Below are 25,330 nucleotides of genomic sequence, written 5' to 3' on the forward strand. Positions count from 1 at the left end.
TGAGTGTGATCAAACTGTAGAAACCTCACAGCTCAAGTTCTGATGTGTGGACTGGATGCCCTGTGCTGATCATTTTTATTTAATCTATTTTAAGATTTATATCCTACCAAATATACTACCAAGGAGCCCTCAAGTTTGGTTAACAATATAACACAGCAATAGGTAAACACAGAAGCACACTAGGTTCATGCAACACAACAACCCACGCTCAAGGCTGAGTATGGGCTGAGTATTGGTTGTTATTGAACTGTGGGTTGTTGTGTGAATCTAGCCCCCAGCCATTGTCTCTTGCAGCAAAGACAAGCAGAGAACATGAGCACAATATAGAGCCAGTGGTAAGGATGGAGAATAATGGCTGCATTTTATTTTTATTTATGTTACATATTGCTTACCATTTTTTTTTTTAATCTCTTGAACACACCTGTTTTCCTTCAGAATTGTTGTCTGAATACAACTTCAGTCTTAGCTGGAATATGAACACAACCACTCAAGCAGCTAGTATTAAGGCCTGTTCATATGCTACCTCCATGACATAACTGCTGCTTCTGTCCGATTACATCCCACATTGCTTTATTAATATCTATAACAGGAAATTGCTATAACAGTGAGCGAGCGAGCGAGCGAAAGAAAGAACGAAAGAACGAACGAACTCGTGTGAAAGGGATACTGGCCCCGGCAAACACCCACCACCAAGATGTGGCCCCTAAAGCACTGCCTATTGCTGTATGCAGCCCTCAGGGGCAAAAAGGCTGCCCATCCCTGCCTTACATCACACAAGTACATGCTGCTCTTCATTTTGCAACTGAGAAACACTAGTATTCAAGTCTGCCCAGGATGGAACTGTTTGACCTGCAATCTCTATGCCTTAATCCTATAGGTATGAATGTGTGTTATGGTTATTCAATAGCAAGGGAAAAAGACTCTGCATATGCTTATAGGTCCTTAGTTTACATTAAGCTCGTGAACAGGATCCCCAAATAAACCCTGGCTGAATTTAAGCCCTTTATAGTGGCAACTGCTACAGGCTCTGCTGGTCAACTTGCTGCAAGAAGATTAGACCTTATTTAGTACAGGTATGACCAGGTTCTTCAGATGTCACTTTATTTTGCTTCGTTTTCAGAAAGGCAGGTCAAAATAAGAGATCGACAGAATTGTTGTCCCAGGGCCTGTTCTGCTGGTGTCTCATTTCACCTTGTGGACAACAAGGCTACTGCCAGAGGTCTCTGTTGGAAGGGGTTATCAGAATTATAACATGCAAATATATTCCAAATGACTCACCTTGTTTTCCTGTGTGACAATTATACTTGCACCCCCTGGTTTCAAAGGCACTTCCTCCATTGCTCCAAATACATCTGTCTCAACTGAGAAGGTCAGCTCTAGCCCTAAATCACTGATATCATTATCTAGAATCCACTGCAAGTTCTTTGCATACTCTGGATCAATAGATGCCACATCCTGATAGTTTACAGGAATACCTTGGAGGAAAAACGAAACAAAAATATTTCACGCATATTAGTTCAGGAATTGTTTTGCCTTCTGCTTTATTTGTAGTAAAGGACTGCCCTCTACAGATACAATGAAATAATGCAGGGGGAAGGGGGAAACTATCATGGCAACCCACAAGCATGTATTTTCAAGAAAGCAGTGATTTGTTATGAGGTGCTCTATTGCCACAAAATGATGTGTGTCTTACAGAACCCTAAAGCTACACTCATAAAGCTTTGTATGCTGTGGTTGCGAACATGAGTTATGCCCACAGGGAGGTCCCCACTTCAAATCGTAGCTAAGCCATCAAGTCAGGGTGGCCTTTAGAGCAATTCATTCACTCTCAGCTTCCACAGCTATCCGTAATATCGAAGTCATACTGGTCTGCCTTACAGAGTTGCTGTAACATCTACATGAATGTGTTCTATGTGAATGCTTTAAGCACTCTGTAAAAGCACTATATTAACGCTAACTTGCAGTGTCAGAAGGTTTGGTTACGCTGTAGATATACTGAAAGACTGAACTTTTTTTCGTTTTTGAATAATGCTTTGGTTCCTGCTTTGCTCAGGAACAGAGTAGGAAACAAATTTAAATAATATAATGCAAATAAACTTCTGAACTAGAGCCCATGATATACTACACATCTTAACAGAACAGATTAAAGCCTTTATGGAAACTTACCAAGGATATGTTTGTAGAATGACCTTGTGAAGTAAATATTGACCAGCTGTCTGTGATTCAGTGCTAAACCCAAGATCTGTCCAGCAAATCTAAAGTAGTTCAAGTGATCAGGATTTACAGAAGAGTTGCTATTTGGCTGGAAAGTTGTTCCTACAAAAACAAGTAATATTATCTTTTACTTCTTGGCTTTCAAAACTGTTTAGAACATTAACCTTCGATAACTTTTCTGTGATTCAGTGTCAGAAACAAAATAGAAAGTGGCAAATATTCCAATTTTCCCACAAAAAATGAAGTTAAAAAGGAAGCAAAATACATCTTAGAGGTATAACTTATAATAAAAATGAATCTTCCTCTGAAGAGACTTTTTATTATAAGAAAAGGATGCTAATTGCTAACATTTAATTCCACTTCTATACTGTCATTTTCACACTCAAAAATCTGACTTTAGAATAGCTCAAGCAAAATTCTCTTCCAAATGTCTAATTCATATTATTTGCTATTGCTTTCTGTTCTGTTTACATTACTGAAATATTTGTCAGATCCACACACAAAAATGCCAACATGCAGAAAGAGAAATAAAGGGGTAGATTGGCACTTCCAAAGTTTACATTCTTGGCTTGGAACTGCAATGGCAGAAACCATATAGGGGGAAAATAAACCTGGCACCACTTACAATGTGTGAATACTATGGGCAGTATCCAGCACCCTCGCTGATTCTGTTATGCATTCACTGATTCAGTTCCACAAGCAGCCGTCCCAATCATTACATTGTGGCGACCTGCCACTAGCACAACAGAGATTTAAAGGCATCCTAGAGGAAGCCCCAAAATGAGCGGAAATGCTCCACTGACCTGCTCCATTCCAGAAATGAGTGTTTCTGGTTGTTTCCAGTTGCTCCCGGAAGCACTAGATCTCTGTTACACAAATGGTGGGCACTGCTTGCAGAATGGAATTGGTAGTGCACAATGGAATTCGTAGGGGCATAACCCCCATTGGATACTGCCCAATGAAAGAGTATCACCTTCCATGGCTTTTTTTTTAATACAGTTTACATCTTTTTCAGAGTAGAACAAAAAAAATATTAAGACTGCAGTTCTAAAAGAACATAGCTGGGAGTAAGCTCTATTGGACAGAGTAGGACTTACTTCCAAGTAAACATGCCTAAGACTGCTGTGTAAATATGTAATATGTGAAAATAACTGGATTTCTATAGTTTCCAGAGGGGAAGCTATATTCGTCTGCTGTAGCAAAACCAATGAAGACCAACCCATTTATTATAGCATAAGCTTTCATGGATAAAAATACATTCTGTAAGAGTCTCACCACAATAATTCACACAACAAATAAACAGACTTACTTTATTAGTTGTGTGGATTATATTTATTTGTTGTGTGGATTATATAAGCTTTTGTGGAATTTACTCCACTTCATCAGAAGCATGTTATGTCATCCTGAGTTGGCTGGTACATACACACATAACAGTATAGGGAAAAGAAAAAAATATTAGCAATGAGATCAGGAGAAATGAGATGCAAGAAATACAGACACTGATAATTATGTTAAAGCTTAGATGTATACAAAATGATTACAGTGACAACAGACAAACTAGTGTTGATAAACTTCCTGGCACTGGTAAACTAATTAACAGCTGTACTGGGATAAAAATCTGTAATCTCAGTTCAAACTACAGGTGATAGAATCAGAAAGTTCAAGACTTGAAGGTCCCACAAGACTCTTTGTTGGCTTTTAATAATTTCAGTTTATAAATTATATTGTTCCACCTCAAAGCTGCTTCCAAGTACTTGCAAAGCAGCTGCAGTTTGCCTGCCTCCTCCTATGCAATCCCAAAGTTTAAAAGACTAATGGGTGAGAGAAGAACTTTTTTTTTTCCTTTGGAAAATTCAGTATTCTGGCCTTATATAAGGGAATCACAGCTGGTCTCTCATGCATCTTCAGACTGAAAAGACATAGGCCAGGACAGTTCCATGAGCTAAATGGAGTTTTGGGCTTGCTGCGTGGCAACTTGGTTTTGAAACTGAAGGGCAATAAAAGCAGCAATTTTCAGTATAAGATGGTGGTTTGCCATTTAAAGAAAAAAAAAGGCCAGACATCTAATTGAGTTCCTGCAATAGTTTGAAAATACAGGTCTAGCACAGCAGAATTTTAAATCTCAGAACACTTTCTTTTATGCACCAGGAACTGAACTCTTTTAAAAAGCTCACACTTGCACTTTGAGAGCCAACGTAATTTTTTGTACAGATTCTATTTACTGTTCTAGATTAATTCCAAAACCACTATTCATTCCAAAGCTATTATAAGATAAAAGGCGATAACGTACCATCAGCTGACTGAGTAAAAAGGGCATAGTCTGGGTTAACTATCTCATTGGATAGGATATCAAACCATTCCCGTACCACACCTTGACCCTAGGTGCAAAAAGCAAAGAGATACAAAACTATAACTGAAGAATTTCATGTTGTATATTCTTTTTTTTTTCAGTCCTACGCAGGTAACTGTAAACTACAATAGATATCAATTCCTATTATAAAACAAACAAATTTCATGAGAAGTCAGGTGATCTTTCCTAAGAAGGCATATCCCAAGCCTTATCTATACACAGTACTTTTTTCTGCCCAGCATGTTTCTGTCTGTCTGGGGATAGTAAACAGAATATCAATACTCCATTGTGAAGTAGAACACTTTGACAAGAACAATGCTGAGGCTCATCATCAACAGCAAAAGGCCTTAAGGTGACACACTAGTCTCGCAGGCCTTTCGCTCCAGCAGTGGGTCTCCACCATCAGAAACATTTGTTTTAGTCTAACTGCCTCAGGAACTGGTATAAGAGGGAGCCAAGTGGCCCAGGCAGGTTTTTCTTCTCAGATTATTATTATTATTTATTATACTTATTTATACCCCGCCTTTTTCCCAGTACTGGGGACACAGTACTGGGGACACAAGGCGGCTTACAAAAATTAAAACATACACAATTAAAACATATAAAAATATACAAAAGTTAAAATATAAATTAAACAATATAATTAAAATTATATTAAAACATTAAAACAGCATTTTAAAACGTTTAGCAGCTTGCCCCCAGGTGCCAACTATGTCCCGAAGCCCTGCTGAAACAAGAATGTTTTAGTCTGCCTCCGGAAACACATCAAGGAGGGAGCCATCCTAGCCTCCCTGGGAAGGGTGTTCCACAGCTGTGGGGCAGCCACCGAGAAGGCCTTTTCCCAAGTTCCCACCAAACGTGCCAGTGACAGAGGTGGGACTGGGAGAAAGGCCTCCCCAGAAGATCTCAGGACACGGGCAGGTTCATAAGGGAGGATACGGTCTTTCAGATAACCTGGACCAGAGCCGTATAGGGCTTTATAGGTCATAGCCAGCACTTTGAATTGTGCCCGGAAACAGACTGGAAGCCAGTGAAGCTGTTTTAACAAGGGAGTTGTAAGTTTAGAGAGGCTTGCTATGACAGTTTCAGAACTTCTGTCCTACAGAGACTATTTTTATATGCATCTCATAAAACTACGTTTTACACATTAGGCAATATGTAATTACTCACCATGCCTTCTTCACCATGGAAACGCACAGCAATTCCCTGTTTCAGCTTTGCACAATTTGCTTTAGACACAACTTCACAGCTGCTCCTAAAAATAGAATCTAAACATGAAAACCAATTAATTTCTTAAGTTTGTCAACACTGAAGAGCTTCATGTGAAAAGAATGGATCAGGTGAAGTTCCTTACCTCTGTGGACCAAGAGAATGTCATTTTCATTGACCGGCCTATGAACCATGTCCGAGTCCGGCTGTCCTGAATGCAAGTGCTCATAAAACCATTCACAGCGATCTTTAAAAGGCTAAGGGGAGGGAAAACGTACACAAGACCAACTGTGTCATATGTATTATGAGCCAGGTTTGAAATGTGTTTGCAAATTCAGTTCAGGGCTAGCATGAATACACGTGAAAGATTACACCATGGTTAAAGTGAGAAAGGTAAAGGAAAGAGTACATTCATTCAGTACATTCAGAGCCAGTGGGGTCTAGCGATCCGTGCCAGATTCGGACTGAGGAGATCACAGATTTAAAATCACTGTCAATGTATGGCCTTGGGTCAGTCACTATGGGCCGGTTCACATGACACGGCAGGCTCAGCGTGGGTTATTTAACCGACAATGAGCCACAGCACGTGCCAGGTGCGTGCACCTGCCGTTTTGAATATGTAACTGCCGATTGGGGCGATCAGGGTTGTGGCATGTCATGTAAACCCAACCATTCTGGGTTTTTTGAGCATTCAACAACAATGGCCATGTTCGCATGACATGCCACAATTCCCGAATGCCCCCACAGGTGGTTACATATTCAAAACTGCACTTCTGTTTCCAGGCCCTCCTGCTGAGCAGTAAAACAGTCAGAGACTCCATTTACAATCCACACTCTTTTACTGAGCTAACAGCTGCTCTTCAAACCATTAGAGTCAGTAAAGGCTAGGGGCTGCCCTCAGGGTCTAAGTAGTTAAGCTGATAGAAAAACTTCAGTAGGGAAGATTGCTGCTGCTAAACAAACTCTGCGCTACTACACAGTACTGGAATGGCTTTGAGCCCCTCTTTCAGGGTGGGTCCTCTCTTCCTTGCCTCTGGGAGGGGTGGTAGCCAGACTAGCAGAGCGCCTCCCTCCTCTCATAACGTCTGCCCTCATGGATCAATGGCAGACTCTGCCTGCCAATTCATGTCCTTCCTCTCCCTCTGAAAGAGGCTGATTTTCCATGGGGGGAGGGAAGGTAGTATCTGTCCCTAAGCCTCCTGACCGATATGCCCTTGGGAAGGTTCTTTTCTGGTTCCTGGAGTCATGGGGAATTTCCTCCCCTGCCCTCTGTCCCAGTTGTTCTTCTCCTAGCCCCACCTCTGAATCTGAATCTTCAGACTCAACAGGGAGGTTGGGCCCAATCCTGACACAGCAGCCGGAAACAGCTGGCATACACTACAGCTCATCATGGATGAAACAACCCACAATGACCTGGCTGTGCTGTGGAAACCAGATCTATATCTCAGTCTAACCTACCTCACAGGGTTGTTGGAAATATCAAAGGGGGGGTAGCAAAAGGGTGCCTTCTGGTCTTTGAAAGAAAGATGTGATATATGGAACAAATCAAAGGGAAGAAAGATTGAGAAAGCTTATAAACATTATATTTGCACCAAACCAGTGTAGGACTCTACCACTGTGCACTAACCCAAAAGTGTATGCACTCCTCAAAATTATTTGAGAAAAAGCAAGACCAAGCATACATGTTTTCTAGAATGTATTTACATTTACAATATACCACTGATAAGACAAACAATGAGTCTAGGTCAAGTATTACTGAATTAGAAAACAAGAACGACTGCATTTAGTTTACTTCTGAGTTTTATACAATACAACCCTATTCTTTGATCCCCTCTTATCTTACAAACAATGGAGTTATATGAGAAAAGATTCTCCCTTTGGAAGAGATAGAACAGGAGAAAAACAAGTTATGTGTCTACCTTCACACTTCACTTAGCTGTTTTAATCAAGAGACCATTTATAAGATCTTCTAAGGCTATTTTGTCTATAGTTAGCCAAGGTCTACACTGCAGTAAATAGTCATTTTGATCAAGGGGCCCTGGTGCACATTTGAGTGTGGTCTGATATGCATCCAAACCTGCAATGATAGTACCACACTCACTTCACCATGAATGAATTTTACACATATGCAGTAGGATTTTAATGACTTGAGGGATAACATCCCAATACATCAGGCAAGTAATCAGAGACCAAAGAATGAAACATCATGACAAGTGATTTAGCATACCATTAACACATAGAAGAGTGGATTACACTATACTGCTTTGGCCTCAAATCTATTGATTTAAGAGATAAGACAATATTGTCAGAGACAGCATTATGTATGAGTGATGGATATGTTTATATTAAATTAAGACCTCCTAGAGAGAAAGTCACATCAGGCCAAAATATATCTGACACAGATAAATGAGTGCTTATTATTTTTAAGTTCTCCTAGAGTTATGGTCACAGGCATTTAAGATATGGAGCATTTTACAGACACCTCTTAAAAAAGAGTTTGAAGTTACATAGGTGAGGAAGAGGAGTTTATTTGTTAAAGTTTTGAGGGGCCTCCATGAATGACATATCAGTCCACCAGCTGTCTTCATGTACATGAACATGCATTAAATTTCAGCACACATACACTTATGACCACAGGCACACCAGTAACTCAGACTTTAAAATAAGCCCAAAGTGCTCAAAGATTTCAAAGTTCATATAATGAGACAATTGTTAAGAGCTTTGTCTTGACTGTCAGTGAATTAAGTTTTTGTGTCTTTTACACTATGATTCCATATTGCTTAGATAGTATTTAGCAGAGGAGAGCAATATGGTGTGAGAGAAATCACAAACTTTTGAATAATACAGATAGAGAACAGCCATGCTTACTCATGGTGTTGGATCCAGATTTACATGCATGCAACTAGATTAGGGAAAGCTGACTTCCTCCCCACAGCTTCCCCTCCAGCCCCCTAAAAATGCTACACAGAGCATCAGGGAACTTGGATGAATGGGTGAGCTGTGATGCAGGAGGAAGGGGTTCCAAAAAACCAGGTGGAGGCACCTTCTATGAGCGGACCCCTTCCATCTACAGAAGGCAGATCCTGGATTCAACCCATGGAGCACAGGCCACCAGGCACAACCAAGCATGGTCCAATACAAAGAGAGTGCTATATTCAGGATTAGAGATTTTAGCTGAAATCCCCACTTAGTCATGGGTATATTGGACAGTGGACTAGGTGAACAAATAAATCTAAATTATGACAAGGACCATAATTTGCAAACTTGACGCAAAGGTTTCTGTAACATACTTGTTTTAGCAAACTCCATTATGTATTCTAATTATTTCTAGGAAGCCTATGAAACTTAAATATATACTTTAGAAATAGTGTATGCTTGAGCCACATATTGGGCCAGTTCACATGACATGACAGCCCATTGTGGGTTCATTAATCCTTGGGGCATCATGGCATGTACTGTCCACCCTTATGAATATGCAAGCCCCAGCCAGGGACTGAGGCAGCAGGAGTCCTTTGGGTTTGGATGACACAACAAGCCATGGGGACCCCCAGCCAGGGGTTGCATATTCATAAGAACAGACAGCACATGCCACAGCACCCTGAAGTGTAATTAATCCACAGTGGGCTGTCATGTCGTCTGAACCAGGTCAATATATCAAACATTCGAGTAGGTTTTCAACACTCACCTGTGCTTTTATGATGTGCATGAATCTGGACATAAGCTCGGGACATTCAAGAAGAAAGTGGAAGTGATCAAATATAATTTTTGGATTTCTGGAAGGAAATACAATGCAAGATTAAATTACAAACACACTGTTTGATTCAGGCAGTATACATGACCAAACTTTGAATCTTGTATACAAATAGGATGTGCAAGTATCACATGTATTGACTCCTCTATTTTCAAAGGGGTAACATCTCACAAATGAAGTAGTATCATACAAAGAGAATGAAGTGTTTTGACCACATTATATGGTTTGCTGAATATAAGTAGCTGTTCAAATATAACAAGATATATCCAACAACAACAAAACAGATATGACCGCTAATGTTGGTATGCGTACTCCAAACACGATGGCTCCCACATTCAGAGCTGCCATATGCTGGGCTATAATGTACGAAATAGCAGGGGAATGTGATGTATGGCATTTTATACATCATGTCAAGTTTATTTTATTAATAAGAGTACTTCTAACTGTAGGGATTAGGCCCAGCACCTCTGCAGATGTGCCCCAAGAAGACATGGGAGCTAATTCTGAGTCAGAGAGGTGGAAGGAGCTGTTGAGGCATCAAGGTTGCAGCCAGGGTGGCCCAGTGAGAATATCAGTGCCAAAGAGGGCAAAGCCCAGCTGCAGTCTAAGCAGCTGGATGACAGGCTGGCCGGAACCTCCCCTGAACCCGTGGGAATGCAGGCTCCTAACAAGAGGAGGAAGGGGTGGGAATAAGAGACCCCAGGGTGAGACATCAGATGAAAAGGGAGGAGCAACACAAGCAAGGGGGGAAACCCCATGGAAAGATCCACCTTGAGGGCGGGATCCAGTAGGCCACTGGGTCTGAGAAGGGGGTCTGTAGCAGCAGCGGCAGTTTAGTAGCAACTCTCATTCATGGTAACCCAGGCAGTTACCTGAAGGCTACTGTATTATATAAAGCCTGCTAGGAACACTTGCTGTCAATTGCTGCATAAGGATGCTGTCTGTAGCCTGAAGCAAGGCCTGCTTGTAGTTTGCTTAATAAAAGTAACTGACTGGAAACACAGCTTGACAGCTTGACTACAAAGTAAGCCATTGGCTGGGCACCTGACACTCACCCCCCTTTTGTTTAACAAGGACACCGAAACTGGTGTACAACTGTACACTAAAATAAAAATAACAATCACTAAAACAAGTTTAGACATTTTAACGAAACTAGCGGGGATAGAGATGACAGAACTTCAACATCAGACTTAACCACCATTAAGAGCCAGATGAAATAAAAAGGTTTTTACTTTTTATTTTTACCCACTGAAAAACCATTAACAGATAGCTTAGGCCAGAGATAGGCAACCTGGTGCCCTCCAGATGTTTTGCACTCCAACTCCCAGAAGGTCCAGCCATCATGGCCAATGGGAATTGTAGTCCAAAACATCTGGAAGGCACCAGGTTGCCTAACCCTAAATTAGGCCATACTTTACTGAACATGGAACAATTTTTTTTAAAGGGTGACAAGACTCTTCTGGATGAAAGAGGGCTTTGAATTCCAGAATTTACTCAAAGACACCTTTGTGAAAGCACAAAGGATCAGTTTAGATATCATGCCAAGCCATGGTTTGTGCTAACCATAGTTTAGAACAGGCTTCACCAACCTGGTGCCCTCCAGATGTTTTGGACTTTAACTCCCATCAGCTGTAGCCAGCATAACAAATGGTCAGAAATTCTTGTAATTGTAGGTCAAAACACATGGAGGGCAGTAGGTTGGGAAAGGCTGGTTTAGAATCGAAAAGAGGGTTGAACTTTCAGACATATAACTTAGTTTAGAACTGCTTGCCTGCTTTTGTTTTCTGTCCATTCAGCATTTTGCTTAATAAGTTCACTTCTGCTTCCATGATGCAATTGCTAGAAGTGGAGTGATCACTGGAATTACGATTTCTCAAGTCAGACCTCAAGCTAGACTATAGTTTGTCATGAACCACGGTACAATTTTAATTTTCCAGTGAGTCACAAACCATGTTTGTCAATTAAGACATCCATGTCAAACCATAGTTTGTTTTCTTAAAGATTTACTTTCTTAACCTATTTTATGAGTTTATATGCTCCTCCTCTAATAAAAATATTTTCAGGTTTACCCAAATAAAATAATACACAAAATATATAACCATGAAATCAAAAGACTGCAGTTACAACCAACATAAAACAGAATAAATACAAGTAAGTTAGAAGGTATTTGCCTGAAAGAAGGTATCAGAGTAGGCACCAGCCAAGATTCCCTGATGAGAGCATTCCACAAGTGGGACACCACCACTGAGAAGGCCTTTTCCCCATCACTACCCATCTCCAAATATGATCTGTATGTACAGGTAGGTGATTTTGATATGGCATGAAGTCTGACGTGGGCAGCTACAAGTTTAAGCACACTCTCCCTAACCTTACATACATTCTTAGCTAGATGCCTGTGAACACTTGCCATTAATTTCAACTGTTATATCCAATTAAGCCTCAGATAAGTTTACTGGCTAGATAGCTGCTTCATCTGACACCACACACTGAAGTTAACAGTGTTAACAAGAAACATTACGTAAAATATGTTAATTTCCAGTGACATACCGGTTAACAAAGCATTTAAGAACATTGTCGTGTTTGCAGACAAACTCTATGAAGCGAGGAGATGTCATTCTGCAATAAAACATTCAGTCAGATTAACGAGGTCTGCAAATCTAAAGGCAATAGCTCACTACTGGTGTTCTCTTTCCTAGGAGGCAACCCCAAAAATTTACACTGGAGTAGCTTCATTAAAAACACTCCAGATTAAATGATCTGCGCTTAGTGTAGGCCTACCACTACTTCCATTCCGTGAGTGGACAGCCCTGCCAATTCCATCACGTAGGTGGCACCCACTGCTTGCGCAATGGAGATTTAGCACTTCTAGGGGCAAGCCCCGAAATGAGCGGAAATGCTCATTTCTGGAATAAAGCAAGTCAGCAGAGCTCCCTCGCGTGAGCTCCGCTGACCTATCCCTTTACAGAAATGAGCATTTCCACTAGTTGTAGGTTGTCCCCGGAAGCACTAAATCTCCATTACACAACCAGTGGGTGCCACCTAGACAACGGAACAGGCTGGGCTGGCCACTCGCAGGCGGTCACCATTGGATACTGGCCCTAGTGCCTAAAATAGGATACCAAAAAATGTGTGTGCATGATCAAACATCACAATGTAGAGGTTGCAAAGGACTGCAATAGCACTCAAGTATGGAAACTGAGCAACGCTCAACCACGTGCAACAATATAATGCAAGTTATAAGTTGAACAGGCACCAGACCATGGGCCAGTCCGGTGCCTATAGAATTACTGCTGTACCCTGCTTACTGGGCATCCTCAGTATCAGTTTCCCTTAGTACACAGCTTGCAAGTTTACAGCAGTGTTCCCTTTTGTTTTGTTTTAAAGGAAAGCACAAATTTAAAACTTTGTGACTGACAGCATATTTTATTTATTTCTATACCACCCACTAGCCAAAGCAATCTACTGAAAGAAGCCATATGCTATGTAATTTATGATGGCAATATTGCTACGTATACCACACTATCTCGTCAGGAAGATTTAGCTAGAGGCTTTTCAAAGACGAAACTTTCATTCCCATTGTACATACTTATTCTAAGACAAAATCATCTTCTTGATTTGTTGCTTTATTAGTATGATTGCTCTCGAAGACTGCCATTTCAAAATATATATAAATACTGGATATGAATACAACCCATTAGCAAACATGGATTTTAAATGCTCATCCGCACTGTTGCCAAATTATATATATATGTGTGTGTGTGTGTGTGTGTGTGTAAGAATGATCTGGAAGGCAGAAATGAAAGGGTCAAAAAGTTAGATCCACCTTACCCCTGAGGCATCTGACAGGAACAACACATATAAAATGCTTGAATGACAGCACTCAACCGGTTTGCCGTCACAGAAATAACATCCTGACAATCTGCATAAGTTTCCTGTGTGCTGCCAACTTCATACATTTTAGAGTCCCCTGTGTCTGAAGATAGTGTTCTGCTCTTCTCAGATGGAACAACGTCAAATATATGTGTAGGAGTGCCATCTTGTTGACTGGGTGCTTTTTGCTTCAGTAAAATGGAAGTGATATTGGCAGAGCTCTGTTTGTTTTTCATCAGTTCTGCTGATATTAAAGCTAACCATTCATCTAATGAGTGCCAGAGTAATTCCAGAGGCTGCAAAGCACAAGAAAAACAAAGAAGGGGGGGGATCCTTAGCTGAAGATGTAGCAAACTATTAGATGTATTTATAGATGACAAGATTGAAATTATTACAATTCTAATGTTATCTAAATGAAACAAGATAGGCCTTTTCTCCTATTTCCCATTCCCTCTAGCACATACAGTTATACATGAAAACAGCCTATTTGATTAAAAGCATAAACACAGGAATGCTGACAGAGCAGTTGTGCCAAATTTTAATTTCATTTTGTTCTTAAAAGTTACTATGCAGACACCCACAGAAGAAAAGGGCTGCAGTGGCCCCCAAAGATATATAAATCAAGTCCTTCGCTCTAGGGCCATGGTGCTACAGTGTTTTAGGAGAACCCCCGCTTGCACTATAAGGCACCCAGGTTCTAGTTATTGACTCTCCCACTGCTCTACTCCATTTTTTGTATTAAAAAGTGTAGTGCTACAGAACGGTTAAGGGATGGGCCAAGGAGCAGCACTTTAAGTTAGCACAAGAAAAAGAGTGACTGTAACTTTGTACTGCAGTGTCCCACAGCACAAGCTTCAGCTCCTAGCATTTAGCAGGTAGAGTATCCAAGATTTCCCTTTCCTTCTGCGAATAGGTTTGAGGTTTCACATCAAGAATGCCAGATCAAAATTTCAGAAGAGGTTATTTTAAAGGAAGTGATGAAGTAAGCAAGCTGCCAATTAAATATGGAACATGCATAACTATTATATACCTCAAATTTTTTAGCAATTTGTTCGTGAACAAAATTCAAATCCTTCTCTTCAGTTTAGTTTCCACAAGCCATGTAAGTCAGAATTTACTTTTGCTTCTTAGTTACCATAAAGAATACTGCTGAATAACAAATCTCCTTCCCTTTCATCTCTTAACAATTGGCCCTATGGTCTAGAGATGGGTAGGAGAAGCAGCTAGAGAAATCAGAACTATGCAACTTCATAACGCCAAAGTGGTCAGATATGACCACAGGAATTGTGCAGGAGCCCCCGGTGGTTCCTCAGCTGCCAGTTACATACCTGCCAGTTTCATCTATTTGTTCCAGCACTGCATAGATGTTTAACGCCATCCATTATCAGCCTACGAACGTTTTCTAGACATGTGTAAATAATTTAGGAAGACCTTCAGTCTTCACTGGCTAGGGATGCAAGACATCCGACTAAATCCTTGCTTGCATCATCACACTAAGAATATAGCAAGCTAGCTGACAAGTCTTTTAGGTCTTAAAAAGATAACAGGCAGAAAAATCACTCAATACATAGGAATAGTAGTGCCATGACAAATGACTAAGAACAAAATGAGAATGGTCTAAATGGTCAAGAATGGTCAAGCACTGATGGAATCTCTAGTAAGTTTAGCCACCTAAAAAAAAGTTGTTCAGCAACATTTTTTCAGTGTCATACTTAAGTACCTGTAAAACAACACAACTTTGGATAATCAGAACAAAACATTTAACTGTACACACTCAACGAAACTCACAGAAACAAGATACATTTCAATACAGTGTGAATGCCTACCATTTTTTGCAGCGATTTCTACAAGAATATAATCTTGACAATAGCAATGCTAAATCTGAGTTATTTAATGGCTGGTCAGAAAAGCTATTTTCCATATCCCATTTATAGGAGAGATAACTCTATATTTTCCATTAATACACCACCATGACACAAATTTGTGATCTCTGACAAGTCAAACACTCTGAAACTCATCTTCCCATTTGGCATATAAGAGTAATTATGACCTTGTATTGGAGGAAAATGTGAAAAAGACTATAAACAACTTTTATTTAATCAAAGACGTTGTAAAAATACCAAATATCATCATCATAATGAGCCAAAGAAATCTAACAGTGTACTGTGTATTACTCGGAACCATAATTATGCCTCAAAGTGGGAAATTCCATTGGCATTTCTAAACTTAGCCTGAGGAAATCATTTAAAATTGAAATGAAATGCAACAGTTAAATATCGTCAAAGCTAGTGGAACCAAAGTCAACCGGGCTAGCTGTATGAAGATTACTAAATGATGACTATAGGAGCAGTATACTGCAACCACAGCCAATGGTTGAAAAATACGCCCATGTAAGTGATTGTACCATTCAAGGACATTGCGCCCTTAGGTAGCCATGCCCAATGGAAGACTGCCTGTCTCAAAAGTGCTCTGTCAGATATCTATTCAATACAGTCTGCTATATCTTTTGAAGATGTCTCATGATGCTCTTGTTTTTCCGTATTTTTTAAAACCAAGCTTTGATTTTGTGCAGTGTAACCTCTCCTGTTTCTCTTTTCCTTTCTCTCGCCCTAGCTGAGGATTTTTTAAATATATATTATAAACAAGGACTTTTTATTTTAGATTTGTTTTTCACAGTTCCTAGGCTCTTAGGCACTCAAGAAGCAACAACTATTATGAGGATGGATACTGCAGTCTACCTCAAATGGGGTTTCTATTATCTGGTCTAGAAATCACTCTAAATGAAATCAGTATAAGCGAAATATTATATCACTCCAATATTTCAAGGTATTACGCAACCTTGCTGACTTGATGACAAGCTTTATTTCTCCTATAAAAGACTAACCGGACATAAACAGTTGTTTGGCATAACAAGCCTTGATAGAGGGTAATTAAAAAAACCCTCCAGTCTACATTGTCAAATTTGGCAATTCATTTTAGAGTCAGGAGACTCTAATAGCCACTTTAGTAGGCAACAGTGGGTATTATTATATCCTATAATAATACCATACGATACGCAATCATAATGGTTGTATGAAGGATTGTTATGGTTGCCATAGTTGTACATTATTATGTGTCATTAAATGTAACAGAAGAAATGGGCAAAAGAGGGTTGATTTACAACATAGCCAACAGTGGTAAAGTATCTGAATCCTTTTAGGTATTAAGACACATGTCTGTCCCACCCATGCAGTTGTGATAACTTCACACTTTCCAGCAGCATGAGACTGCATCAAGAAGCAGTTCTCATGCCATTATGCATGTGTGTGCGCGCATGTGTATGCATGCACACACATGTATGAGAACATTTTGTTCAAAAGGGAGAGAACGATCCATAACTAGAAAGGCCAAGAGCTTGGCACCAAGGTTTCATCCCCAATAGACCCAGTGTGCTTGTTCACTCCTAACAATATGCCAGAGTTGTTGTGAATTCTGGCTTATTGGTAACAACCAGCATGCTACCCAATCGCTTGCTGCTTGGTTCCTCCTGCCACCAGGAGTGACAAAAAAAACCCAGGAAAACTCCAGTGCTGGTTTGTTTAGCATTATGTCTAAACAGGAATTCCTGGCTTGTTGCTCTCTTTACAAGCCAGAACCTGAAGCCAGGGTTTGTTCTTGGCTTCTGATTCCTGGCTTGTTAGGAGACCAACAATTACTTGGATGCAATGTTGAACAAACCAGCACTGGAGGTTTCCTGGTTTGTTTAGTGACTGCAGCTGGAAGAAGGAGCCAAGTGGGAACAATCAGGCAACAAACATGAATACACTGCTCATAAACAGTAAGCCAGAATTCACAGCAATTCTGGCTCACCATATGTGTAAACCAGGCCACTATCTCAGTCTCTGTAAGCCCAACATAGGAGTTTTCCTGAAAATCAAGGACACAGAATTCTCACAATATTTCCAAAAATATAGCTATCGTGCCAGCTATAGTTAGGTAGAAGTGATGAAATTAATAGAAGACTTGGGTACGCAGTCTTTAACAACTCATCTTCATACTAGACAGGATGAACTTGAGAAATAAAAGAAAAACATTTTGAAAGATAGGTAATCTTATGTTAGAATTGATTATAAAGAGAGGGATAAAAAGATGGTCCCAACTTAAAAGGGGTATCAACCAAACTTACGTCCTCCTCATGAGATGCCTGATTAATGAATGCATGCTTTGTGAGATTCATCTCTTTAAGGTCTATCTTCCTAATTACGTCAATTACTTTTCTGACCTTGAACACTTGACTTCTTGGAGTTTTATTTCCATTGTACCCCATGTCATTTCCATTATTGGGAGTGGATGGGCCAAGGCGAAAGACATGACAAAAAATCCTTATGATCCTCAAGAGACTCTTCATTTGAGCTTCATAATTACTTGATAAGCTGGAAGGTACAGAACATTAAATGGTTAATGTAGCAGGAGACTATCCTATGGCCTGGGTTTCAATTTATGCAGATTTTGATTTTTTTAAACCAAAGATCCATACAGTCCATTCTCTGATGGATCTGTGCTGTTCAGCTGGCCATAGCCCAGACATCCATTTTTGTCATCTTACCACTGAATTGCACACTTTCCAGCAGATAATTTAGACCATGGGTGCAGGCCACCCAATCAACTGCTATGCCCTGTTCCCCTTACAAATGATGGGGATGGGCAGAGAATATGTCATGTAACTGTGCACATCAGGGGTGTTGAACCTCTTTCAGCCCAAGGGATGGATTCCATTTCAGAGAAGCCCTTGGAGGTCACATTCCAGTGGTGGGTGGGGTCAAAGGCAAAAGGGATGGGGCCAAAAATATCAGCATATTTTAGCTTAAAGCTCTTACTGCTAGTAACCTTAGGAGAGTCTTTTCAACATGTTAGAATGAGTGGAAACTGCATAAAAATCAGGAAAGTACCATACAATCAGTGGTCAGAAGAAAGGGGTGGTGGCACTAGGCGAAGGGGGTATGGTCATCTGGGAAACCCCTAGAAGGCTGGATCAGGATCCCAGGCAGGCTGGATTTGGCCCCAGGTCTCAGATTCTGCACACCAATAAATCAATGCTACCAATATAATTGCATATTCAACTCATTTAGCTCAACTTTGTTTCTTCCGGCAACTGTAGCAGTCTCTCTTTCACATAGAGTTAAGGGGGGAAGTCTTGCCATCTTAGCTAGCTACCTTCAAATTTATTTTAGAGCAAGTTTATTTTGATGGCAGGTTTCTATTCCAAGAGAAAATCAACAAGAACAAAGGAAACCTAAAGAACAAATATCTGTGGTGATGTCTCAGTTACCTGAGCAGTTTATGACCATTTGTTGTAGCCACCTCAGCAAGACTAGTCAAGATTTTAAGGTACTGGTTTTCATTCTGCTGAGATAAGTGTTCTAGGACTTGCCGCAACTAAACAGAGAAAAGGCAGTTACCAAATTTTGACCACACCACATACAAATATAAAATGTTAAACTCATGACTAACAATATTTAACACAAGTAAGGCTTTCACCAGATTTTTTAAAACTGTTATTACATTTATATCCTGCCTTTGTCCTCACAATGAACGCAAGGTGGATTACGTGACTCTCCTCTCCATTTTATCCTCACAACAACCCTGTGAAATAGGTTAGGCTGAGAGTCAGTGACTGGCCCAAAGTCACCAAATGAGCTCCTGGCTGAGTAGGGACTAGAACCTGGATCTCCCAAGTTCCAGTCCAGCCTAAAGCTACAAACACTGCATCCTTAGTTGGGTCTAAGTCATTGTGACTTACTTCCAGGTAAACATGCAGAGGGTCAAGCTATAAACATGGTCCACTTCAGAGATTTGTGGAAGAAGAAACACATCTGTTCGTAAGGAAAGCACTGGTTTTGAGGTTTATTATTAACATTTAATAAGAAAATAACTTACCATATTTTCTCTGAGATCTTCATTTTGTGTCATTTGAATAATTGTTTGGAAAAGTCTAGGATGATGCTGTATTAGAACTTCACAAGTCTCTCCATAGCCACCCTGAAAAGGAGAGTATTTTTTATGTGAGCAGCCATTCTAAACTTATCAAAAATGGTTTACTGAGAGCATTCTGGCTCATGTGGACAGCCTCCATGGATACGGGAGGCTCTGCTCTTCAGACAACTGGCCTCCATGCATTGAGGGCAACAGCAATGCACAAGGAAGGAGAAAAGCCAGAGCACGTCTTCACCTTGCATGTTCAGTAAAAACAAAAATGGAATGCCTGAGTAGGGCTAAAGTCATCAATGGGACTCATTAACATGTAAATTAATGCTCTATGTAAATTAATGCTCTAGCTCAGATCTCAAAGTAAAATTTGAAGTCTCCTTTTACAATTCTTAAATTTAGATAAATTCATTTGTAAAAGAGAATACGGAGGCCCAGAATAAAGTATTTCACACAGGAGAGGGGAGGCAGGACCCACTGTGGGTAATTTGCTCTGGTACTTATGTGATCTGGCTTTGAATCTGAACCTTATGCTTGCACTATTGTGAAAAGTTTAGTTAACGTAAGTGCATTGAACTTCACCCCCAGCATGGCATTTTAAAATTAGCTGATGCATTAGTGGCTTGAACATAGGTTAAAAAAAAAAAATGCTGGTCTACATGTAATAATTTCTTTCACAGACTAGGATTAGGTGAAATATAATTGAAGGCAGAACAGTATGTACAATTAACATTTATCTACAACTGTACAGATCCAAGTTCTAAGACTTGCTACCATACAAATTTAAGATTTTTCAGATTCAGTAATATTCTAGGTGCCCAGAAGATAAAAGCCCCTGTCCAGAGGCCTTTCATCTAATTGTGGCTTTGTATATTACAGCGAAACCGTAACAGATGATACAGAAGTGATACCGAACACTCTTTTCCATGCTTTCGAACTAACATAGGAGAGAAGAAGTCATGCATCTTCCTGTGGTACAATGCAGTGTCCTTGCATCAGAAACACCACACATTTTGTCTGGGCAAATGCGAAAGCAGAGGAGATGCACAGAAAGAGGATACAATAGTCACTCATGTATCTTCCACCAGCACCTGCATACGATGGAAGATGACACCTTCAGTCAGATGGGCAAAGATGATAATCACACTAGACAGCACTTTTAAGCAACACATGTAAAACTGAAGCCAGTTTGTACCTGTACACAGAGATCAAGTGGAGTGACTCCATTTTTGTCTGGCAAATATTTGGCTCCTCTCATCAGAAGGATTTGTGCAGTGTCTCTTTGGCCATGGCTATATGGAATACAGAGTGGTTATAAGACCTGTTCAGTACATGTTCTGCCATCAGCCAACTCCTTCCGGAATCCATAAACAGAACAAGTTGTTCTTTATAAACAGAACAAGTTGTCCCTTAGGGTGTTCTTAACACAGAAGTAGGAAGATGGGAAGGGTGCATGACTCATGCTCTTTTTCCACACTTCCAAATCTGACATGAAGTAGATCATGCTTCGTAACCAATACAGTAAAAGCATGTTCTTCTATCTGCTTTGTGCAAAATCTTGAAGCATAGCTCAGTCATGCTTCCTCTCTTGCTACTTCTGTAGAATGTGTGAAGTAGCCTTGAAGAGGGTGTCTACTCTATTCCCATTGTTGTTTAAGTCATAGGACAACTAAATTGTGCTGAGGTTACTGCATTATAAAATAAAAAGTTTTGAGGCACCTTAAATACTAACAAATTTATTATGACAAAAGCTTAAATTTACTATGGCATACTTTCATCCACTTCACAAAAGCTTATGCCATAATAAATTTGTTAGCCTTTCAGGTGCCACAAGAGTCTTCCTTGGTTTTGCTACAACAAAAACATAGCTACCCGTCTGGAAATTGGTGCACTATAAAACTGTTCTCACCACTACTTAAGTGGGGAGATATGCAAGAAGAAATTTATCATGTTTAATGCAATTACAAGTAAAAGCAGAGGAAAGAAGTGACTTAGATTCAAACAAGAACAGATTTCCTTCTTCCAGTTTTATGACTTGCATAATTAGCACATCTTTCATCATAGGTAAGAAACCTCAGCACTGATCAAAAGAGACTCTCTCACCATTTCTATCAGGCCACTGCATAACCCTATCAGCCTTACTAATTGGCTATCCATCCTGACTTTGGTCTGGGTTCCATCACACCTCCATTGGCAGAGAAGTGAAGGAATGTGAGAAAGCATGCATGTATGCATACATAAGGAAGTGTATTTTATTGGGGAAAGCCTAAACAACAAACTTTTTTAATTCTTGGTCATTAAACCATATTTAACCAGAAATGTGTGCCATGCAGATGAGTCCTTATAAAACACACTGCCTTGTGTACCTGTATATATACTCCAAAGAGAGGCAGCATTGTGTAGTGACCACACCATTGGCTTGTCTGGGCCAGATTCCCTCAACATAGTTCAACTCACAAAGCTATCATGAAGAATGAATCTATGTACATTGATCTAAACTCCTCGGAGGAAGAATGGAATACAAATCTGACAAATAAAACCCAGAAACAAACCCCTACCACAGCAGGCAATATTTGGATCAGCAGACAGAAGCAAACTGTTTATAAGTTTTGTCTAGCTTTCACAGATAAAGACTATTGTTATTGTAAAGTAACTTGTCTACACGAAATAAAAGTCATTTTGCACTAACCTCAATTATAAAAACTCAAGTTGTAAAAAAGATTTTTTTAAAAAGAAGTCTTCAAGATGTCATGGATATGGCATTATTGGAATACTAGTACTTTTGATTGCTGGAAAGAAAGCCACCCACACACCCCTTTGGGCATTTGAAGAGAGTTTAATGAAAAATACTAAATGAGCACAGATATCCACTGAAGTACTTGCTTTGCTAATTCAACATTTCCAGTGTTTACAAATCCTCAATCCTGTTGAAGGTTCCTTGTTACACTTTCTGTTTATAGCATCAAATAAAAATTAAGTTTCAGCCAGGAAAGGCCACATTTCAGTTTCTTTGACATTGGCTTATGGCACAAATATCAACTTATTCTGAAGGATGACGAGAAAGGGCCATAGCTCAGTGGCAGAATACCTGCTTCACATTCAGAAGGCCCTGGCAGCAATCCCTGGCATTACAAGTTGAAAGAAACCCAGTTGGCAGGGCCAGGAAAGATTTCTGCCTCAGAAAACCACTGTGAACTACAGCACATAGTACTGGCCTATCTGGGCTAATGGTCTGAATTAGTGTAAGGTAGTTCATATGTTCAAGCAAACAGAGATTTTTCTCCAAGGTTATCCAGTGAGTTTTGTGGTTAAGACCTAAACCAACATTTTTCCCATTTCCTAATATGATTATGAATTTAACATTTAATACATTTCATATAGTAGTTCAAAAATGAAACAAGCCATACCTGCAAGCAAAGTAGAGTGGAGTTGCTCCTGAAACATTGGGCCTGTTAATGTCTGCACCACTGTCTAAAAGACACTGAACTGTCTTTTGGGAAGAAAAAAAACTGAATCAAGTAAACCTACAAATATGTATGCCTTCAGCTGCAACTCACCTGGGACTAAGACCCACTGAACTCAAGGAAACTTACTTTTGACTGGGCACGTACAGAACTGTATTGTCAGCCTCTCTTTAGTTACCAAAAAAGTTTCATATACTGAGAAATGATTTAAAAAGAACAACAGCTAAGCTTATGTACTTAGACAGTGTCTGGGGGACATAAGATTGTTTGGTTTCTGGGATCCAAGATCAGAAACAGGGCTCCCCCTCATAGCCAGTGCATTTCTGGCTTTGTCTCCATGCTCGGAGCACAGAGACAGGGAAAAGGAGGTGGTCCCGGGGTAGGGCAGGGAGGGGACAGGGGAAGCTGCATTACACAGCTTCCTATGCTCACCCCAGTCTCCTTCCCTCCTGGGAAGTGCCACAGCTAGACAGGCAAAATCGCCCATCTAGCAAAAATGCAGGGCGGCTGGAGCACAGGGGCAAGGATCGCCTCCATGCTCCAGCTGCCCTGCTTTGGATACTCAGCAGCCTCCATCTTCAGAAGCTCCCACTATCTCTGTAGGACTGCAGCCTAAATGAATTCTGAAGAAGCAACAGATAAACTATGCCCCACATGTTCAATAAGGTCCATTGCAGGATATGTATGTGTATAAATATATCATATTTAGGTTCAGTTCGAAACTAAACTATATATTCCTGATATAATCTAAGATCAGTCTCAATTGATTAACTTTTGCAAAATGCATGCATTGCAGAAAAACATATAGTCTCCTGTGTGATTCATAAGTCTACTACTGAATCAGATACACTATTAAGCCCTTCGTTTCAAGTCGCTTTCTGTTAGGTATTAGGCACTGTTTTACATGGGCTGAAAATAGTTTTAACTGTGCTTATTATGCTGTGTTGTAATTGTTATTGAAAATGTTATTGTAAACAACATGTTTTATGGTATGTTTTGATATGCTTTTCACCTTGTTGATGGGTAGTGTTTCATAAACTGGAAGATGCCTTGTGAGGGCATAGCCCTAAAGGCATCCCATACCCTACCCCCCAAAGATCTATTAAGTAAGTTCCTAAGTAGAACTGAAAGTTACATCATTCCCCCAAGAACAAGCAACTATTCCTTGATAGTTGAGATTCAATCATACATCAAAACTCTTGATGTTTCCTGTTAACGGGCTTCTTTATCACAAAATGCTTACAGATTTATTACTATTAAAAGCCTTAGCATCCATGATCAAAGTCCGTTATGTTTATTAGCCTACCGTCTTGTGGCCATTTTGGCATGCCACATGAAGCGCTGTCTGCCCCATTGCATCTTCTACATCTACATTGGTAACATGCTGTACAAGATCATGAAGCAATTCTGTTCGCCCATTAACAGCAAGCCAGTGGATCTGAGTACAGAAAGCGACAGGGAAAAAAACACATTCAGCAAGCAAATTCAGTAAATAATTAAATGTTGTGGGTTACTGCTCAATGTGAGAAACTGCTGATTGGAAAGTGGGACCATTCTCTCACAGGTTTCCATATGTGCATTTCATTGGTTAGCAGTCATGACTTTAAAAGGTAGAAAGAAAATGCAAATTCAGGTGGCAAGACTCGTGATGAATGGGAAAATTCTGCTGCTCAGCTAGTGCTCATGCCAAAACTACTATTAAACTCTTATATTTGAGATAACACACTGGACAACTAAGTGGAAAAGTAAGGAAAGGCAGATTTTAAAAACATTAAGACCTGTGATGTTTGGATGGTGCATAACTGCTACACCAATGTATCGTAACGGATCATGTTACTCTCGTATCACCTGCCAGATCAAATGTTTAGTCAAAGCCACTACATTATACTGCATTTTAACAGTAAAATCCAGTGTGTAAAAACGTATTACATTATACAGCAATTCAACATCTCAATCTAGTACTACGGCCATTCAGAATCACTAGCCAGTACAATTTCCAGAAGGCAAAATGTGTTGTTTCCATTAAATATTGAGGACTACCAGAAAAAGACAAAGCAGCAAAATATGAAAATGTAGGGGTGTTCATACAATAGCATTGTTTAAGTGCAGGGTGATAAAAACAAAACTGCAGGACTTACTGCTGTCAGGCCTTCATTATTACAAATGTTGACATCAGCGCTATATTCCAGCAGCTTGCTCATACATTTCTTCTGGCTGTGTAGAAAATAAATTAAGTATCTGTCTTGAGTCCAACAAAACAAGACTTCCTCAGCTTCTCTGTTGGCTTCTTAGGGTTGGCTCATACTATTATTAAGCAGGAAATCCTCTCTGTGAGGTGTAGTACACAAGAGTTCTTCCAGCACACATAGTAATCTGCTAGTTAGGCACTCTACATTGTGGTCTGCACACATGAAGGCTTAATTTACATGATCATTTTCCATTTAAAAATATTACACTAATTGAACTTCTGCATATCATTCTCTGTATGCAGTACCTGCCTCACATGTA

At 40.0% G+C, this 25,330-nt stretch overlaps 1 protein-coding gene across 5 annotated transcripts in view; it reads right to left on the reverse strand.

Moving 5' to 3' along the window:
* The window catches only part of HACE1 (HECT domain and ankyrin repeat containing E3 ubiquitin protein ligase 1), a 57,796-nt gene that overhangs the window by 22,560 nt on the left and 9,906 nt on the right, over window positions 1-25,330 (reverse strand). For 2 of the 5 annotated variants that reach the window (XM_084827188.1, XM_084827192.1), the window contains exons 5-19: window positions 24,961-25,036; window positions 24,129-24,260; window positions 22,766-22,848; window positions 20,554-20,650; window positions 19,311-19,412; window positions 18,703-18,809; window positions 17,560-17,806; window positions 13,353-13,690; window positions 12,072-12,140; window positions 9,459-9,546; window positions 5,919-6,030; window positions 5,735-5,832; window positions 4,505-4,592; window positions 2,167-2,316; window positions 1,279-1,475 (exon numbers count right to left, since the gene is read on the reverse strand). In XM_084827188.1, coding sequence (XP_084683314.1) covers window positions 1,279-1,475; window positions 2,167-2,316; window positions 4,505-4,592; window positions 5,735-5,832; window positions 5,919-6,030; window positions 9,459-9,546; window positions 12,072-12,140; window positions 13,353-13,690; window positions 17,560-17,806; window positions 18,703-18,809; window positions 19,311-19,412; window positions 20,554-20,650; window positions 22,766-22,848; window positions 24,129-24,260; window positions 24,961-25,036 — 1,984 coding nt within the window. The remainder of the gene's footprint in view (window positions 1-1,278; window positions 1,476-2,166; window positions 2,317-4,504; window positions 4,593-5,734; window positions 5,833-5,918; window positions 6,031-9,458; window positions 9,547-12,071; window positions 12,141-13,352; window positions 13,691-17,559; window positions 17,807-18,702; window positions 18,810-19,310; window positions 19,413-20,553; window positions 20,651-22,765; window positions 22,849-24,128; window positions 24,261-24,960; window positions 25,037-25,330) is intronic. The other 3 variants (XM_084827191.1, XM_084827189.1, XM_084827190.1) reach the window with 3 other exon arrangements.

Source organism: Heloderma suspectum, chromosome 1 (genome assembly GCF_057233095.1).
Source record: "Heloderma suspectum isolate Gila_16-S chromosome 1, 16-S_ref, whole genome shotgun sequence".
Classification (NCBI taxonomy): Eukaryota; Metazoa; Chordata; class Lepidosauria; order Squamata; family Helodermatidae; genus Heloderma; species Heloderma suspectum.